The sequence below is a fragment of the Xenopus tropicalis genome, chromosome 8 (assembly GCF_000004195.4).
Source record: "Xenopus tropicalis strain Nigerian chromosome 8, UCB_Xtro_10.0, whole genome shotgun sequence".
NCBI lineage: Eukaryota > Metazoa > Chordata > Amphibia > Anura > Pipidae > Xenopus > Xenopus tropicalis.
Genome location: NC_030684.2, coordinates 145819547 through 145838371, shown reverse-complemented (window position 1 = coordinate 145838371; position 18825 = coordinate 145819547). Strand labels below are relative to the sequence as shown.

The window sequence follows — 18825 nt, the reverse complement described above, 5'->3', positions numbered from 1 at the left end:
GGAGCCACTTGCCCTTGATAGGCCGGTTGCACAGCTAGAGAGGAGCCACTTGCCCTTGATAGGCCGGTTGCACAGCTAGAGAGGAGCCACTTGCCCTTGATAGGCCGGTTGCACAGCTAGAGAGGAGCCACTTGCACTTGATAGGCCGGTTGCACAGCTAGAGAGGAGCCACTTGCCCTTGATAGGCCGGATGCACAGCTAGAGAGGAGCCACTTGCCCTTGATAGGCCGGTTAAACAGCTAGAGAGGAGCCACTTGCCCTTGATAGGCCAGTTAAACAGCTAGAGAGGAGCCACTTGCCCTTGATAGGCCGGTAGCACAGCTAGAGAGGAGCCCCTTGCCCTTGATAGGCCGGTTGCACAGCTAGAGAGGAGCCACTTGCCCTTGATAGGCCGGTTGCACAGCTAGAGAGGAGCCACTTGCCCTTGATAGGCCGGTTGCACAGCTAGAGAGGAGCCACTTGCCCTTGATAGGCCGGTTGCACAGCTAGAGAGGAGCCACTTGCCCTTGATAGGCCGGTTGCACAGCTAGAGAGGAGCCACTTGCCCTTGATAGGCCGGTTGCACAGCTAGAGAGGAGCCACTTGCCCTTGATAGGCCGGTTGCACAGCTAGAGGGGAGCCACTTGCCCTTGATAGGCCGGTTGCCCAGCTAGAGAGAAGCCACTTGCACTTGATAGGCCGGTTGCCCAGCTAGAGAGAAGCCACTTGCCCTTGATAGGCCGGTTGCCCAGCTAGAGAGGAGCCACTTGCACTTGATAGGCCGGTTGCCCAGCTAGAGAGGAGCCACTTGCCCTTGATAGGCCGGTTGCCCAGCTAGAGAGGAGCCACTTGCCCTTGATAGGCCGGTTGCCCAGCTAGAGAGGAGCCACTTGCCCTTGATAGGCCGGTTGCCCAGCTAGAGAGGAGCCACTTGCCCTTGATAGGCCGGTTGCCCAGCTAGAGAGGAGCCACTTGCCCTTGATAGGCCGGTTGCACAGCTAGAGAGGAGCCACTTGCCCTTGATAGGCCGGTTGCACAGCTAGAGAGGAGCCACTTGCCCTTGATAGGCCGGTTGCCCAGCTAGAGAGGAGCCACTTGCCCTTGATAGGCCGGTTGCCCAGCTAGAGAGGAGCCACTTGCCCTTGATAGGCCGGTTGCCCAGCTAGAGAGGAGCCACTTGCCCTTGATAGGCCGGTTGCCCAGCTAGAGAGGAGCCACTTGCCCTTGATAGGCCGGTTGCACAGCTAGAGAGGAGCCACTTGCCCTTGATAGGCCGGTTGCACAGCTAGAGAGGAGCCACTTGCCCTTGATAGGCCGGTTGCCCAGCTAGAGAGGAGCCACTTGCCCTTGATAGGCCGGTTGCACAGCTAGAGAGGAGCCACTTGCACTTGATAGGCCGGTTGCACAGCTAGAGAGGAGCCACTTGCCCTTGATAGGCCGGTTGCACAGCTAGAGAGGAGCCACTTGCACTTGGTAGGCCGGTTGCATAGCTAGAGAGGAGCCACTTGCCCTTGATAGGCCGGTTGCCCAGCTAGAGAGGAGCCACTTGCCCTTGATAGGCCGGTTGCACAGCTAGAGAGGAGCCACTTGCCCTTGATAGGCCGGTTGCACAGCTAGAGAGGAGCCACTTGCCCTTGATAGGCCGGTTGCACAGCTAGAGAGGAGCCACTTGCCCTTGATAGGCCGGTTGCACAGCTAGAGAGGAGCCACTTGCCCTTGATAGGCCGGTTGCACAGCTAGAGAGAAGCCACTTGCCCTTGATAGGCCGGTTGCCCAGCTAGAAAGGAGCCACTTGCCCTTGATAGGCCGGTTGCCCAGCTAGAGAGGAGCCACTTGCCCTTGATAGGCCGGTTGCACAGCTAGAGAGGAGCCACTTGCACTTGATAGGTTAATAGACTCCCCAGACAAACAGCTACAACTCCCAGCACCCATCACAAACCGGGGGGGTTAAACCCCATTGTACCACACGTGATTGGCTGCCCAGAAGCCGAACTTACAGACCCAATGGGATGACGAGCCCAAAGGGAAATGGCCGGGCAATGACTGGAACCAGTTTTCCTTGTTTAAATAAAGTTGTAAGTGAGAGGTATCGACAGCTCCTGCCCCCGTGTAATCTCTCCGAGAGCCCCGACCATTGGGGATCTGCTAACGAGATCGATGGAGTTCTAAATTGGGTTTTAATTAAACAATCAATCTGTGTCCACTTACTCAATTAGTGGGTCCCAGTGATACTCCAACATGATGAGACACTCTCCCCTACACAGAGAGACAGCCCTGACCCCCTGTGAGAGAGAGTCCCAACTAAAGCAGATACGGATTATCCTGTCCTTCTCTTACTCACTGATGGAGCACTCACACTCACACTCAGCATAACCCTATTATTAAGCACATTACTTGCCTTTACTACATTACTACCCCTCTATACCCGCCTCTCGGTACCTTCTACCCCTCTATACCCGCCTCTCGGTACCTTCTACCCCTCTATACCCGCCTCTCGGTACCTTCTACCCCTCTATACCCGCCTCTCGGTACCTTCTACCCCTCTATACCCGCCTCTCGGTACCTTCTACCCCTCTATACCCGCCTCTCGGTACCTTCTACCCCTCTATACCCGCCTCTCTGTACCTTATACCCCTCTATACCCGCCTCTCTGTACCTTATACCCCTCTATACCCGCCTCTCGGTACCTTCTACCCCTCTATACCCGCCTCTCTGTACCTTATATCCCTCTATACCCGCCTCTCTGTACCTTCTACCCCTCTATACCCGCCTCTCTGTACCTTCTACCCCTCTATACCCGCCTCTCTGTACCTTATATCCCTCTATACCCGCCTCTCTGTACCTTATATCCCTCTATACCTGCCTCTCTGTACCTTATACCCCTCTATACCCGCCTCTCTGTACCTTATACCCCTCTATACCCGCCTCTCTGTACCGTATACCCTTCTATACCCGCCTCTCTGTGCCGTATACCCTTCTATACGCTAAACGGAGGGGTAATTATACCTCTATATACAGCTAGCCCCCTGTGGGATGGCCAATTGCCTCCGGCAGACAGACAGAATGACTGGCCCTTCATACATCTCCCCCCCCGGGCTACTCCTATACTATAAATAAAGTGGACTGACATATTAGAACCATTCTAGGCTACGTTCTGGGCTCATGTTCTGCTCACCTAGACGAGCCAGCCGCAGAACACAATGGGTTGAGACAAAGGAGGCAGTGTCTGCCGGAAGAGCCTAGGAATGTGGAGGCACAAACCCCCAAGGCCAAACCGTAGGCACGGCACAATGGCGCCCAGGGGTGAGCAGCGAAACGCAGGAGGAACAAAGGCCGCTTGTAATATTCTTTCAATTGGCCCTTTCTGTAAACCTGAAGGGCACCCAGACGCACCTGGTCAAAGGAGGCCCCCTTGGCTGGTCAGTTGGATGTAATTAACTGGTGAGGAGTAGATGTATAGATTAAAGCTGGACACGTGGGGGGGAATGAAAGCCGGGAAACCGGGGAGGGGGAGGCTTTATGGAGCGCAAGTCACTTTTCAACACGAGCCAATCTTGCCGAGATCATGGGAAGCTCCGAGGGTTACACGGCCTCCTCCCAGCACAGCATGGAGCCCAACTCATTCCCATGGGGCTCAGTCTTGGGGTGCCGTACACTCAAATGCAAACCCCCCAGTCACGGCACCGAGCTTGGGGTCTATCAGAGGGGCCTCATCTCCTATTCACACTAATTGTATTTTACTACCAGTCATATGCATGTATTAAACTGCTACTGACGTAGGTGGTGGACACACAGGGGTCGGAGGCCGTAAGATAATCGTACAGTTGGGCAGAGACGAGGGGTCGGGGCCGTAAGATAATCGTACAGTTGGGCAGAGACGAGGGGTCGGAGGCCGTAAGATAATCGTACAGTTGGGCAGAGACGAGGGGTCGGAGGCCGTAAGATAATCGTACAGTTGGGCAGAGACGAGGGGTCGGAGGCCGTAAGATAATCGTACAGTTGGGCAGAGACGAGGGGTCGGAGGCCGTAAGATAATCGTACAGTTGGGCAGAGACGAGGGTCGGAGGCCGTAAGATAATCGTACAGTTGGGCAGAGACGAGGGGTCGGAGGCCGTAAGATAATCGTACAGTTGGGCAGAGACGAGGGGTCGGAGGCCGTAAGATAATCGTACAGTTGGGCAGAGACGAGGGGTCGGAGGCCGTAAGATAATCGTACAGTTGGGCAGAGACGAGGGGTCGGAGGCCGTAAGATAATCGTACAGTTGGGCAGAGACGAGGGGTCGGAGGCCGTACAATAATCGTACAGTTGGGCAGAGACGAGGGGTCGGAGGCCGTAAGATAATCGTACAGTTGGGCAGAGACGAGGGGTCGGAGGCCGTACAATAATCGTACAGTTGGGCAGAGACGAGGGGTCGGAGGCCGTAAGATAATCGTACAGTTGGGCAGAGACGAGGGGTCGGAGGCCGTAAGATAATCGTACAGTTGGGCAGAGACGAGGGGTCGGAGGCCGTAAGATAATCGTACAGTTGGGCAGAGACGAGGGGTCGGAGGCCGTAAGATAATCGTACAGTTGGGCAGAGACGAGGGGTCGGAGGCCGTAAGATAATCGTACAGTTGGGCAGAGACGAGGGGTCGGAGGCCGTAAGATAATCGTACAGTTGGGCAGAGACGAGGGGTCGGAGGCCGTAAGATAATCGTACAGTTGGGCAGAGACGAGGGGTCGGAGGCCGTAAGATAATCGTACAGTTGGGCAGAGACGAGGGGTCGGAGGCCGTAAGATAATCGTACAGTTGGGCAGAGACGAGGGGTCGGAGGCCGTACAATAATCGTACAGTTGGGCAGAGACGAGGGGTCGGAGGCCGTAAGATAATCGTACAGTTGGGCAGAGACGAGGGGTCGGAGGCCGTACAATAATCGTACAGTTGGGCAGAGACGAGGGGTCGGAGGCCGTAAGATAATCGTACAGTTGGGCAGAGACGAGGGGTCGGAGGCCGTAAGATAATCGTACAGTTGGGCAGAGACGAGGGGTCGGAGGCCGTACAATAATCGTACAGTTGGGCAGAGACGAGGGGTCGGAGGCCGTAAGATAATCGTACAGTTGGGCAGAGACGAGGGGTCGGAGGCCGTACAATAATCGTACAGTTGGGCAGAGACGAGGGGTCGGAGGCCGTAAGATAATCGTACAGTTGGGCAGAGACGAGGGGTCGGAGGCCGCACAATTCCAATCTCTATGAATCGTTACAGATCCCCCAGATGAGAGGAAAGGGAGATTTCCTGGCACCGAGACGCGTGACAATGGCCGCAGCTGTTTCACACTGACAGTGTATTTGCTCTGACAATTCCCAGCCCAATTCCTACTGACAGATGCCTCCGTCTAACTGCCGGCAAGAAAAATGAGGCAAGCAGTGTACTAGGTGCGCTCTCTCCTCCCTTTGTGTTGTGTAGGCAGCACGTACATAGGGAGCGTGCCCGGTACAGCACCCCAATATAGGCAGCATGTACATAGGGAGAGTGCCCGGTACAGCACCCCAATATAGGCAGCATGTACATAGGGAGAGTGCCCGGTACAGCACCCCAATGTGGGCAGTGTGCCCGGTACAGCACCCCAATATAGGCAGCACGTACATAGGGAGCGTGCCCGGTACAGCACCCCAATGTGGGCAGCGTGCCGGGTACAGCACCCCAATGTGGGCAGCACGTACATAGGGAGAGTGCCCGGTACAGCACCCCAATGTGGGTAGTGTGCCCGGTACAGCACCCCAATATAGGCAGTACGTACATAGGGAGAGTGCCCGGTACAGCACCCCAATGTGGGTAGCGTGCCCGGTACAGCACCCCAATATAGGCAGCACGTACATAGGGAGAGTGCCCGGTACAGCACCCCAATATAGGCAGCATGTACATAGGGAGAGTGCCCGGTACAGCACCCCAATATAGGCAGCACGTACATAGGGAGAGTGCCCGGTACAGCACCCCAATGTGGGCAGTGTGCCCGGTACAGCACCCCAATATAGGCAGCACGTACATAGGGAGCGTGCCCGGTACAGCACCCCAATGTGGGCAGCGTGCCGGGTACAGCACCCCAATGTGGGCAGCACGTACATAGGGAGAGTGCCCGGTACAGCACCCCAATGTGGGTAGTGTGCCCGGTACAGCACCCCAATATAGGCAGTACGTACATAGGGAGAGTGCCCGGTACAGCACCCCAATGTGGGTAGCGTGCCCGGTACAGCACCCCAATATAGGCAGCACGTACATAGGGAGAGTGCCCGGTACAGCACCCCAATGTGGGTAGCGTGCCCGGTACAGCACCCCAATATAGGCAGCACGTACATAGGGAGAGTGCCCGGTACAGCACCCCAATGTGGGTAGTGTGCCCGGTACAGCACCCCAATATAGGCAGCACGTACATAGGGAGAGTGCCCGGTACAGCACCCCAATGTGGGTAGCGTGCCCGGTACAGCACCCCAATATAGGCAGCACGTACATAGGGAGAGTGCCCGGTACAGCACCCCAATGTGGGTAGCGTGCCCGGTACAGCACCCCAATATAGGCAGTACGTACATAGGGAGAGTGCCCGGTACAGCACCCCAATGTAGGCAGCACGTACATAGGGAGAGTGCCCGGTACAGCACCCCAATGTGGGCAGCACGTACATAGGGAGAGTGCCCGGTACAGCACCCCAATGTGGGCAGCACGTACATAGGGAGCGTGCCCGGTACAGCACCCCAATGTGGGCAGCACGTACATAGGGAGCGTGCCCGGTACAGCACCCCAATGTGGGCAGCGTGCCCGGTACAGCACCCCAATATAGGAAGCACGTACATAGGGGGAGTGCCCGGTACAGCACCCCAATGTAGGCAGCACGTACAAAGGGAGAGTGCCCGGTACAGCACCCCAATGTGGGCAGCACGTACATAGGGAGAGTGCCCGGTACAGCACCCTAATGTGGGCAGCACGTACATAGGGAGAGTGCCCGGTACAGCACCCTAATGTGGGCAGCACGTACATAGGGAGAGTGCCCGGTACAGCACCCTAATGTGGGCAGCACGTACATAGGGAGAGTGCCCGGTACAGCACCCTAATGTGGGCAGCACGTACATAGGGAGAGTGCCCGGTACAGCACCCTAATGTGGGCAGCACGTACATAGGGAGAGTGCCCGGTACAGCACCCTAATGTGGGCAGCACGTACATAGGGAGAGTGCCCGGTACAGCACCCTAATGTGGGCAGCACGTACATAGGGAGAGTGCCCAGTACAGTACCCCAATGCCAACACAGTACCCCCAATCTGCATCTGAACCCAAGGTACTACTCTGGCAGCAGAGAACACAACATGGAATTTTTTATCCCACCATTTTTTGACAAAAAGGCTCAAACGCTGAAGGTTTAATGAGCCGGCGCCTGGGGACCGACCCGGCAGGACCGACCCGGCAGGACCGACCCGGCAGGACCGACCCGGCAGGACCGACCCGGCAGGACCGACCCGGCAGGACCTCCTTTAGTTATTTTAGTGGCTCCAATTCATTAACCTTTATTCTATTAATAAAGAGTCGGAGCTTCCGGTGGCACCTTCACCCTAACTGGCAGCTCCGACTTAATCCCCCACATTCCGGAACAATCCCTCCAAGTACAGACATAGGGGTCATGCTGATACGGACAATGCAAACGTCCCCAATTTCCTGAGTGCGGGGGGGCTACGTGGGGCATATTGTCCCCTGCTCATTGTTCCAGGTGCCTCTAACACTGCCCTATGGTCTCCCAGCCCCCCCAGTCTCAATAAGCCTCACACTGCCCCCCTCTATTCATACATTCCCTATGGCACTTTCCCATCCACAGGGTCTAATTACCAAGTGCAGCATTAATATCAGTGCTCAATTCAGCAGGAACAGCCCCCTAAGTTTGCCCATAGCCTGTACAGAGAGATACCATAAAACTATGGCACATAGGGATCCCCTGTACTAAGCACAATTCAGCAGGAACAGCCCCCTAAGTTTGCCCATAGCCTGTACAGAGAGATACCATAAAACTATGGCACATAGGGATTCCCCTGTACTAAGCACAATTCAGCAGGAACAGCCCCCTAAGTTTGCCCATAGCCTGTACAGAGAGATACCATAAAACTATGGCACATAGGGATTCCCCTGTACTAAGCACAATTCAGCAGGAACAGCCCCCTAAGTTTGCTCATAGCCTGTACAGAGAGATACCATAAAACTATGGCACATAGGGATTCCCCTGTACTAAGCACAATTCAGCAGGAACAGCCCCCTAAGTTTGCTCATAGCCCGTACAGAGAGATACCATAAAACTATGGCACATAGGGATTCCCCTGTACTAAGCACAATTCAGCAGGAACAGCCCCCTAAGTTTGCTCATAGCCCGTACAGAGAGATACCATAAAACTATGGCACATAGGGATTCCCCTGTACTAAGCACAATTCAGCAGGAACAGCCCCCTAAGTTTACCCATAGCCTGTACAGAGAGATACCATAAAACTATGGCACATAGGGATCCCCTGTACTAAGCACAATTCAGCAGGAACAGCCCCCTAAGTTTGCCCATAGCCTGTACAGAGAGATACCATAAAACTATGGCACATAGGGATTCCCCTGTACTAAGCACAATTCAGCAGGAACAGCCCCCTAAGTTTGCCCATAGCCTGTACAGAGAGATACCATAACACTATGGCACATAGGGATTCCCCTGTACTAAGCACAATTCAGCAGGAACAGCCCCCTAAGTTTGCCCATAACCTGTACAGAGAGATACCATAAAACTATGGCACATAGGGATTCCCCTGTACTAAGCACAATTCAGCAGGAACAGCCCCCTAAGTTTGCTCATAGCCTGTACAGAGAGATACCATAAAACTATGGCACATAGGGATTCCCCTGTACTAAGCACAATTCAGCAGGAACAGCCCCCTAAGTTTGCTCATAGCCCGTACAGAGAGATACCATAAAACTATGGCACATAGGGATTCCCCTGTACTAAGCACAATTCAGCAGGAACAGCCCCCTAAGTTTACCCATAGCCTGTACAGAGAGATACCATAAAACTATGGCACATAGGGATCCCCTGTACTAAGCACAATTCAGCAGGAACAGCCCCCTAAGTTTGCTCATAGCCTGTACAGAGAGATACCATAAAACTATGGCACATAGGGATTCCCCTGTACTAAGCACAATTCAGCAGGAACAGCCCCCTAAGTTTGCCCATAGCCTGTACAGAGAGATACCATAAAACTATGGCACATAGGGATTCCCCTGTACTAAGCACAATTCAGCAGGAACAGCCCCCTAAGTTTGCCCATAGCCTGTACAGAGAGATACCATAAAACTATGGCACATAGGGATTCCCCTGTACTAAGCACAATTCAGCAGGAACAGCCCCCTAAGTTTGCCCATAGCCTGTACAGAGAGATACCATAAAACTATGGCACATAGGGATTCCCCTGTACTAAGCACAATTCAGCAGGAACAGCCCCCTAAGTTTGCCCATAGCCTGTACAGAGAGATCCCACTCATAGGGAGAGTGCCCGGTACAGCACCCCAATGTAGGCAGCACGTACATAGGGAGAGTGCCCGGTACAGCACCCCAATGTGGGCAGCACGTACATAGGGAGAGTGCCCGGTACAGCACCCCAATGTGGGCAGCACGTACATAGGGAGCGTGCCCGGTACAGCACCCCAATGTGGGCAGCACGTACATAGGGAGCGTGCCCGGTACAGCACCCCAATGTGGGCAGCGTGCCCGGTACAGCACCCCAATATAGGAAGCACGTACATAGGGGGAGTGCCCGGTACAGCACCCCAATGTAGGCAGCACGTACAAAGGGAGAGTGCCCGGTACAGCACCCCAATGTGGGCAGCACGTACATAGGGAGAGTGCCCGGTACAGCACCCTAATGTGGGCAGCACGTACATAGGGAGAGTGCCCGGTACAGCACCCTAATGTGGGCAGCACGTACATAGGGAGAGTGCCCGGTACAGCACCCTAATGTGGGCAGCACGTACATAGGGAGAGTGCCCGGTACAGCACCCTAATGTGGGCAGCACGTACATAGGGAGAGTGCCCGGTACAGCACCCTAATGTGGGCAGCACGTACATAGGGAGAGTGCCCGGTACAGCACCCTAATGTGGGCAGCACGTACATAGGGAGAGTGCCCGGTACAGCACCCTAATGTGGGCAGCACGTACATAGGGAGAGTGCCCGGTACAGCACCCTAATGTGGGCAGCACGTACATAGGGAGAGTGCCCAGTACAGTACCCCAATGCCAACACAGTACCCCCAATCTGCATCTGAACCCAAGGTACTACTCTGGCAGCAGAGAACACAACATGGAATTTTTTATCCCACCATTTTTTGACAAAAAGGCTCAAACGCTGAAGGTTTAATGAGCCGGCGCCTGGGGACCGACCCGGCAGGACCGACCCGGCAGGACCGACCCGGCAGGACCGACCCGGCAGGACCGACCCGGCAGGACCGACCCGGCAGGACCGACCCGGCAGGACCGACCCGGCAGGACCTCCTTTAGTTATTTTAGTGGCTCCAATTCATTAACCTTTATTCTATTAATAAAGAGTCGGAGCTTCCGGTGGCACCTTCACCCTAACTGGCAGCTCCGACTTAATCCCCCACATTCCGGAACAATCCCTCCAAGTACAGACATAGGGGTCATGCTGATACGGACAATGCAAACGTCCCCAATTTCCTGAGTGCGGGGGGGCTACGTGGGGCATATTGTCCCCTGCTCATTGTTCCAGGTGCCTCTAACACTGCCCTATGGTCTCCCAGCCCCCCCAGTCTCAATAAGCCTCACACTGCCCCCCTCTATTCATACATTCCCTATGGCACTTTCCCATCCACAGGGTCTAATTACCAAGTGCAGCATTAATATCAGTGCCTCAATTCAGCAGGAACAGCCCCCTAAGTTTGCCCATAGCCTGTACAGAGAGATACCATAAAACTATGGCACATAGGGATCCCCTGTACTAAGCACAATTCAGCAGGAACAGCCCCCTAAGTTTGCCCATAGCCTGTACAGAGAGATACCATAAAACTATGGCACATAGGGATTCCCCTGTACTAAGCACAATTCAGCAGGAACAGCCCCCTAAGTTTTGCCCATAGCCTGTACAGAGAGATACCATAAAACTATGGCACATAGGGATTCCCCTGTACTAAGCACAATTCAGCAGGAACAGCCCCCTAAGTTTGCTCATAGCCTGTACAGAGAGATACCATAAAACTATGGCACATAGGGATTCCCCTGTACTAAGCACAATTCAGCAGGAACAGCCCCCTAAGTTTGCTCATAGCCCGTACAGAGAGATACCATAAAACTATGGCACATAGGGATTCCCCTGTACTAAGCACAATTCAGCAGGAACAGCCCCCTAAGTTTGCTCATAGCCCGTACAGAGAGATACCATAAAACTATGGCACATAGGGATTCCCCTGTACTAAGCACAATTCAGCAGGAACAGCCCCCTAAGTTTACCCATAGCCTGTACAGAGAGATACCATAAAACTATGGCACATAGGGATCCCCTGTACTAAGCACAATTCAGCAGGAACAGCCCCCTAAGTTTGCCCATAGCCTGTACAGAGAGATACCATAAAACTATGGCACATAGGGATTCCCCTGTACTAAGCACAATTCAGCAGGAACAGCCCCCTAAGTTTACCCATAGCCTGTACAGAGAGATACCATAAAACTATGGCACATAGGGATCCCCTGTACTAAGCACAATTCAGCAGGAACAGCCCCCTAAGTTTGCCCATAGCCTGTACAGAGAGATACCATAAAACTATGGCACATAGGGATTCCCCTGTACTAAGCACAATTCAGCAGGAACAGCCCCCTAAGTTTGCCCATAGCCTGTACAGAGAGATACCATAACACTATGGCACATAGGGATTCCCCTGTACTAAGCACAATTCAGCAGGAACAGCCCCCTAAGTTTGCCCATAACCTGTACAGAGAGATACCATAAAACTATGGCACATAGGGATTCCCCTGTACTAAGCACAATTCAGCAGGAACAGCCCCCTAAGTTTGCTCATAGCCTGTACAGAGAGATACCATAAAACTATGGCACATAGGGATTCCCCTGTACTAAGCACAATTCAGCAGGAACAGCCCCCTAAGTTTGCTCATAGCCCGTACAGAGAGATACCATAAAACTATGGCACATAGGGATTCCCCTGTACTAAGCACAATTCAGCAGGAACAGCCCCCTAAGTTTACCCATAGCCTGTACAGAGAGATACCATAAAACTATGGCACATAGGGATCCCCTGTACTAAGCACAATTCAGCAGGAACAGCCCCCTAAGTTTGCTCATAGCCTGTACAGAGAGATACCATAAAACTATGGCACATAGGGATTCCCCTGTACTAAGCACAATTCAGCAGGAACAGCCCCCTAAGTTTGCCCATAGCCTGTACAGAGAGATACCATAAAACTATGGCACATAGGGATTCCCCTGTACTAAGCACAATTCAGCAGGAACAGCCCCCTAAGTTTGCCCATAGCCTGTACAGAGAGATACCATAAAACTATGGCACATAGGGATTCCCCTGTACTAAGCACAATTCAGCAGGAACAGCCCCCTAAGTTTGCCCATAGCCTGTACAGAGAGATACCATAAAACTATGGCACATAGGGATTCCCCTGTACTAAGCACAATTCAGCAGGAACAGCCCCCTAAGTTTGCCCATAGCCTGTACAGAGAGATCCCATAAAACTATGGCACATAGGGATTCCCCTGTACTAAGCACAATTCAGCAGGAACAGCCCCCTAAGTTTGCCCATAGCCTGTACAGAGAGATACCATAAAACTATGGCACATAGGGATTCCCCTGTACTAAGCACAATTCAGCAGGAACAGCCCCCTAAGTTTGCTCATAGCCTGTACAGAGAGATACCATAACACTATGGCGCATAGGGATTCCCCTGTACTAAGCACAATTCAGCAGGAACAGCCCCCTAAGTTTGCCCATAGCCTGTACAGAGAGATACCATAACACTATGGCACATAGGGATTCCCCTGTACTAAGCACAATTCAGCAGGAACAGCCCCCTAAGTTTGCCCATAGCCTGTACAGAGAGATCCCATAAAACTATGGCACATAGGGATTCCCCTGTACTAAGCACAATTCAGCAGGAACAGCCCCCTAAGTTTGCCCATAGCCTGTACAGAGAGATACCATAAAACTATGGCACATAGGGATTCCCCTGTACTAAGCACAATTCAGCAGGAACAGCCCCCTAAGTTTGCCCATAGCCTGTACAGAGAGATCCCATAAAACTATGGCACATAGGGATTCCCTGTACTAAGCACAATTCAGCAGGAACAGCCCCCTAAGTTTGCCCATAGCCTGTACAGAGAGATACCATAAAACTATGGCACATAGGGATTCCCCTGTACTAAGCACAATTCAGCAGGAACAGCCCCCTAAGTTTGCTCATAGCCTGTACAGAGAGATACCATAACACTATGGCACATAGGGATTCCCCTGTACTAAGCACAATTCAGCAGGAACAGCCCCCTAAGTTTGCTCATAGCCTGTACAGAGAGATACCATAAAACTATGGCACATAGGGATTCCCCTGTACTAAGCACAATTCAGCAGGAACAGCCCCCTAAGTTTGCCCATAGCCTGTACAGAGAGATACCATAAAACTATGGCACATAGGGATTCCCCTGTACTAAGCACAATTCAGCAGGAACAGCCCCCTAAGTTTGCCCATAGCCTGTACAGAGAGATACCATAAAACTATGGCACATAGGGATTCCCCTGTACTAAGCACAATTCAGCAGGAACAGCCCCCTAAGTTTGCCCATAGCCTGTACAGAGAGATACCATAAAACTATGGCACATAGGGATTCCCCTGTACTAAGCACAATTCAGCAGGAACAGCCCCCTAAGTTTGCCCATAGCCTGTACAGAGAGATCCCATAAAACTATGGCACATAGGGATTCCCCTGTACTAAGCACAATTCAGCAGGAACAGCCCCCTAAGTTTGCCCATAGCCTGTACAGAGAGATACCATAAAACTATGGCACATAGGGATTCCCCTGTACTAAGCACAATTCAGCAGGAACAGCCCCCTAAGTTTGCTCATAGCCTGTACAGAGAGATACCATAACACTATGGCGCATAGGGATTCCCCTGTACTAAGCACAATTCAGCAGGAACAGCCCCCTAAGTTTGCCCATAGCCTGTACAGAGAGATACCATAACACTATGGCACATAGGGATTCCCCTGTACTAAGCACAATTCAGCAGGAACAGCCCCCTAAGTTTGCCCATAGCCTGTACAGAGAGATCCCATAAAACTATGGCACATAGGGATTCCCCTGTACTAAGCACAATTCAGCAGGAACAGCCCCCTAAGTTTGCCCATAGCCTGTACAGAGAGATACCATAAAACTATGGCACATAGGGATTCCCCTGTACTAAGCACAATTCAGCAGGAACAGCCCCCTAAGTTTGCTCATAGCCTGTACAGAGAGATACCATAAAACTATGGCACATAGGGATTCCCCTGTACTAAGCACAATTCAGCAGGAACAGCCCCCTAAGTTTACTCATAGCCTGTACAGAGAGATACCATAACACTATGGCACATAGGGATTCCCCTGTACTAAGCACAATTCAGCAGGAACAGCCCCCTAAGTTTGCTCATAGCCTGTACAGAGAGATACCATAAAACTATGGCACATAGGGATTCCCCTGTACTAAGCACAATTCAGCAGGAACAGCCCCCTAAGTTTGCCCATAGCCTGTACAGAGAGATCCCATAAAACTATGGCACATAGGGATTCCCCTGTACTAAGCACAATTCAGCAGGAACAGCCCCCTAAGTTTGCCCATAGCCTGTACAGAGAGATACCATAAAACTATGGCACATAGGGATTCCCCTGTACTAAGCACAATTCAGCAGGAACAGCCCCCTAAGTTTGCCCATAGCCTGTACAGAGAGATACCATAAAACTATGGCACATAGGGATTCCCCTGTACTAAGCACAATTCAGCAGGAACAGCCCCCTAAGTTTGCCCATAGCCTGTACAGAGAGATACCATAAAACTATGGCACATAGGGATTCCCCTGTACTAAGCACAATTCAGCAGGAACAGCCCCCTAAGTTTGCCCATAGCCTGTACAGAGAGATACCATAAAACTATGGCACATAGGGATTCCCCTGTACTAAGCACAATTCAGCAGGAACAGCCCCCTAAGTTTGCCCATAGCCTGTACAGAGAGATACCATAAAACTATGGCACATAGGGATTCCCCTGTACTAAGCACAATTCAGCAGGAACAGCCCCCTAAGTTTGCCCATAGCCTGTACAGAGAGATACCATAAAACTATGGCACATAGGGATTCCCCTGTACTAAGCACAATTCAGCAGGAAAAAAAGAGACTGATGGGGGGAAAAATAATAACAACATGCTGGTGTAGAGGGACATATAACAAGAGCACATCAATGACAAGGGTGGTATAACAAAAGTGTGCAGGTATAAAGGGATATATATTATTATATATATGTATATGTGTGTATGTGTATATGTGTATATGTGTGTGTGTATATATATTATATAATATAATATATATAACAGCACAGCCAAATGGAGGCAGCATCGGTATAAGGAGAAACATAACAATGGAGGCAGTGTTGGTATAAGGAGATATATAACAATGGCGAGAGCGTCGGTAGAAGGAGAGAGATATATATAACAATAAGGGGATATATAAGGACGGTGAGAGCGTTGGTATAAAGAGATATATACAACGAGAGAGCGTTGGTATAAAGAGATATATATAACAATGGCGAGACCGTCGGTATAAAGTTATATATATAACGAGAGAGCTCGGTATAAAGTGATATATATAATGAGAGACTGTCGGTATAATGATATATATAACGAGAGAGCGTTGGTATAAAAAGATATATATAACGAGAGAGAGAGAGCGTCGGTATAAAGAGATATATATAACGAGAGAGCGTCGGTATAAAGAGATATATATAACGAGAGAGCGTTGGTATAATGATATATATAACGAGAGAGAGAGAGAGCGTCGGTATAAAGAGATATATATAACGAGAGAGCGTCGGTATAATGATATATATAACGAGAGAGAGAGAGCGTCGGTATAATGATATATATAACGAGAGAGAGAGAGAGCGTCGGTATAAAGAGATATATATAACGAGAGAGCGTCGGTATAATGATATATATAACGAGAGAGAGAGAGAGTCGGTATAAAGAGATATATATAACGAGAGAGCGTCGGTATAAAGAGATATATATAACGAGAGAGCGTCGGTATAATGATATATATAACGAGAGAGAGAGAGAGTCGGTATAAAGAGATATATATAACGAGAGAGCGTTGGTATAATGATATATATAACGAGAGAGAGAGAGAGCGTCGGAATAAAGAGATATATATAACGAGAGAGCGTCGGTATAATGATATATATAACGAGAGAGAGAGAGCGTCGGTATAAAGAGATATATATAACGAGAGAGCGTCGGTATAATGATATATATAACGAGAGAGAGAGAGCGTCGGAATAAAGAGATATATATAACGAGAGAGCGTCGGTATAATGATATATATAACGAGAGAGAGAGAGCGTCGGTATAAAGAGATATATATAACAATAAAGAGAGTGCCAGTGCGGGGAATACGCCGGGTACAAGCAGAGGGCAAGGGAATGGGCACAATGGGCGGCGGCGGATTTGCCTCCCCAGCACATTTCTGCTGCCCCGAGTATAAATGCAGTTCCACAGCTAATTAGAGTAACGAGATTCTCTCTGTGTTCCACTCGTTAGTGCAGGGGCTGTAATTAATTATTCCTGCAACAGGATCTTTCAGCACTTTCCTGACTGATACACGGATATGTCCTCTTGCCGGAGAGCGGGGCAGATAGAGCTCAGAGGGGGGAGAGAGCGGGGCAGATAGAGCTCAGAGGGGGGAGAGAGCGGGGCAGGTGGGGCTCAGAGGGGGGAGAGAGCGGGGCAGATAGAGCTCAGAGGGGGGAGAGAGCGGGGCAGGTGGGGCTCAGAGGGGGGAGAGAGCGGGGCAGATAGAGCTCAGAGGGGGGAGAGAGCGGGGCAGGTGGGGCTCAGAGGGGGGGAGAGAGCGGGGCAGATAGAGCTCAGAGGGGGGAGAGAGCGGGGCAGATAGAGCTCAGAGGGGGGAGAGAGCGGGGCAGGTGGGGCTCAGAGGGGGGAGAGAGCGGGGCAGATAGAGCTCAGAGGGGGGAGAGAGCGGGGCAGGTGGGGCTCAGAGGGGGAGAGAGCGGGGCAGGTGGGGCTCAGAGGGGGGAGAGAGCGGGGCAGATAGAGCTCAGAGGGGGGAGAGAGCGGGGCAGGTGGGGCTCAGAGGGGGGAGAGAGCGGGGCAGATAGAGCTCAGAGGGGGGAGAGAGCGGGGCAGGTGGGGCTCAGAGGGGGGAGAGAGCGGGGCAGGTGGGGCTCAGAGGGGGGAGAGAGGGGGGAGAGAGGGGGGAGAGAGGGGGGAGAGAGGGGGAGAGAGGGGGGAGAGAGGGGGAGAGAGGGGGGAGAGAGGGGGAGAGAGGGGGGGGAGAGGGGGAGAGAGGGGGGGGAGAGAGGGGGGAGAGAGCGGGGCAGGTGGGGCTCAGAGGGGGGAGAGAGCGGGGCAGGCGGGGCTCAGAGGGGGAGAGAGCGGGGCAGGTGGGGCTCAGAGGGGCTCAGAGGGGCTCAGAGGAGGGGGGGGAGAGAGGGGGAGGGAGAGAGCGGGGCAGGTGGGGCTCAGAGGGGGGAGAGAGCGGGGCAGGTGGGGCTCAGAGGGGGAGAGGAGCGGGGCAGGTGGGGCTCAGAGGGGGAGAGAGCGGGGCAGGTGGGGCTCAGAGGGGGAGAGAGCGGGGCAGGTGGGGCTCAGAGGGGGGAGAGAGCGGGGCAGGTGGGGGCTCAGAGGGGGGAGAGAGCGGGGCAGGTGGGGCTCAGGGGGAGAGAGCGGGGCAGATAGAGCTCAGAGGGGGAGAGAGCGGGGGAGAGAGCGGGGGAGAGAGCGGGGGAGAGAGCGGGGGAGAGAGCGGGGGAGAGAGCGGGGGAGAGAGCGGGGGAGAGAGCGGGGGAGAGAGCGGGGGAGAGAGCGGGGGAGAGAGCGGGGGAGAGAGCGGGGCAGGTGGGGCTCTCCTAAGGTCACTGTGGACCCCCCAGCAGGTCTCCCTGTCCCACCTCACCCCCAGCCGGTCTCCCTGTCCGACCTCGCCCCCCAGCTCCCTGTCCGACCTCGCCCCCCAGCACGTCTCCCTGTCCCACCTCGCCCCCCAGCCGGTCTCCCTGTCCGACCTCACCCCCAACTGGTCTCCCTGTCCGACCTCGCCCCCCAGCTCCCTGTCCGACCTCGCCCCCCAGCTCCCTGTCCGACCTCGCCCCCCAGCTCCCTGTCCGACCTCGCCCCCCAGCTCCCTGTCCGACCTCGCCCCCCAGCTCCCTGTCCGACCTCGCCCCCCAGCTCCCTGTCCGACCTCGCCCCCCAGCTCCCTGTCCGACCTCGCCCCCCAGCTCCCTGTCCGACCTCGCCCCCCAGCTCCCTGTCCGACCTCGCCCCCCAGCTCCCTGTCCGACCTCGCCCCCCAGCTCCCTGTCCGACCTCGCCCCCCCAGCTCCCTGTCCGACCTCGCCCCCCAGCACGTCTCCCTGTCCCACCTCGCCCCCCAGCACGTCTCTGTGGCTGACCCCCCCGGAAGGTACAGACTTACACATCAATGAAATCTACATGTTGGTATTAACCTTTCTAGGCCCAGTGCTGGGTCATACAATCATTATATCTGCCCAGCCCACTGCTGG

The 18825-nt window shown here is 53.3% G+C and overlaps 1 protein-coding gene across 1 annotated transcript in view; it reads right to left on the bottom strand.

Annotated features, from left to right (window-relative positions):
• efna3 (ephrin A3) overlaps window positions 1-18825 on the bottom strand; it is a gene marked incomplete in the record, with an annotated part of 67276 nt that overhangs the window by 25422 nt on the left and 23029 nt on the right. Inside the window, 2 exon segments of the mRNA NM_001011360.1 lie at window positions 18702-18704; window positions 18706-18709. Of these exon segments, the coding sequence (NP_001011360.1) occupies window positions 18702-18704; window positions 18706-18709 (7 nt within the window).